The following is a 1,476-nucleotide window of genomic DNA, read 5'->3' as shown; positions in this document are numbered from 1 at the left end:
TATGTATAATGTCTACTTGTAATATCCGGTAGTAATCTCGCATTTGCTGCACTTCCTCAGCGTGCGACGCGCAGATCACCCGACGGAGATTGGAGTCACAGCCAGAACTCAGCCACCGTCATGGACGCCGATGAACCCGATTATCTAGTAAACCAAAGTAGCCACACTTGCCTGACGGTGGTTCGAGGGTCCAGCCCTCACGACGCCGTCATTGCCATGGCCAAGTGTTCAGGCAACGTCAAGCAGCAGTGGTTCTTCCATCGCGGGCAGTGGCAGTGGGCAGGCAACCGCAAGTTCTGTCTGGACGTCGATTCTGATCACAAGAAGGTCGTCCTTGGGGAGAGTGCTAGCTCGTCCACCGTCTGGACATACGACTCCCAGGGCAGGATCTTGACGGAGTCCCGTGGGCTAGACGTGCCCTGGGGCAAACCTCGAACCGCCGTCATCCTGTATCCCAAACACGACGGCGCCAACCAGAAATGGTGGACTCTCTCTGGCTTAAAAGCATCTCTCGAAGGAACCGCCTGCGTGAAGATGGACTGTATGCCTGCGCGCGTCCTCGAGATCTGCCACAAGGAGTGTCAGGCTGAGCACGCCCTCGCGCCTGACCAGATGTCTGCTCCGACCTGCCAGGTGTGCGGGAAGGCCAAAGGTGGGTCGCCTGAGGGGAGGTATCATTTGCTGTGCCTTTGTCCTTTGCTGTTCCTCATGAGCTTCTGTAAGAAATGACAAAAAAGAAATATACTGAAACCTTCTTTTACAGTTGGTGTTCCAGAATACTTGATCAGCCAAAGCACCAACACCTGCCTGACGGTCCTCAGCGGCACGGGTCCTCGCGACGCCGTCGTTGGCCTGGCCGAGTACACGGGCAGCGGCAGACAGCAGTGGTTCGTGCAGGGCGGCCAGTGGCAGTGGGCAGAAAACCGCTCGTTGTGCCTGTCTCCCGACGAAGGGCGCCAGGGCCTGTGCCTCGTCCCCGCCGGGACTAGCTCGGCCTTCTGGACCCTCAACGAGGAGGGCATCTTCGGCACCGAGTCCCGCGCCCTGGACGTTCCCTGGGAGGAACCCCGAACCAAGGTCATTCTGTATCCGGCTCACGGCGGTCAGAACCAACGGTGGTGGACGGTGTCGCTGATTTCGATGTGGCTGGAGCTGCCGCGGACGAAGGACAAGCTCTCGAAAGCCGCTGTGAGGATCCACGAGGTCGAAGCGGGGAAGAGGAAGGCCTTGCAGGATGCCGTCGACGGTGGGCCAAGGAGCCAGTGCGAGTGCCAAGGTGAGGAGGGACTTGCCTGGTGCCTTTGGAGATGGGAAGAAGAGGGACAAAATAGTTACATTATGAAATATAATAATGATATTCATAATAACGCAATGATAACAAATATTTCTTATAAAGATAACTATAACAATAATAACAGTAACGAGATTAATAGTAGATAATAATTAGATAATTAGAATTCTATCATATTAGGAAAC

General features: G+C 54.9%; 1 protein-coding gene across 2 annotated transcripts in view; it reads left to right on the top strand.

The window, feature by feature from the left end:
* LOC119586249 overlaps positions 1–1,476 on the top strand; it is a 7,617-nt gene that overhangs the window by 2,252 nt on the left and 3,889 nt on the right. For both annotated transcript variants that reach the window (XM_037934951.1, XM_037934952.1), the window contains exons 2-3: positions 61–652; positions 764–1,276. In XM_037934951.1, coding sequence (XP_037790879.1) covers positions 121–652; positions 764–1,276 — 1,045 coding nt within the window. In that variant the 5' untranslated portion in view covers positions 61–120. The remainder of the gene's footprint in view (positions 1–60; positions 653–763; positions 1,277–1,476) is intronic.

The sequence above is a fragment of the Penaeus monodon genome, chromosome 21 (assembly GCF_015228065.2).
Source record: "Penaeus monodon isolate SGIC_2016 chromosome 21, NSTDA_Pmon_1, whole genome shotgun sequence".
NCBI classification, from domain to species: domain Eukaryota; kingdom Metazoa; phylum Arthropoda; class Malacostraca; order Decapoda; family Penaeidae; genus Penaeus; species Penaeus monodon.
The sequence above is the reverse complement of the archived record's forward strand: the minus strand, read 5'-3'. Positions and strand labels throughout refer to the sequence as shown.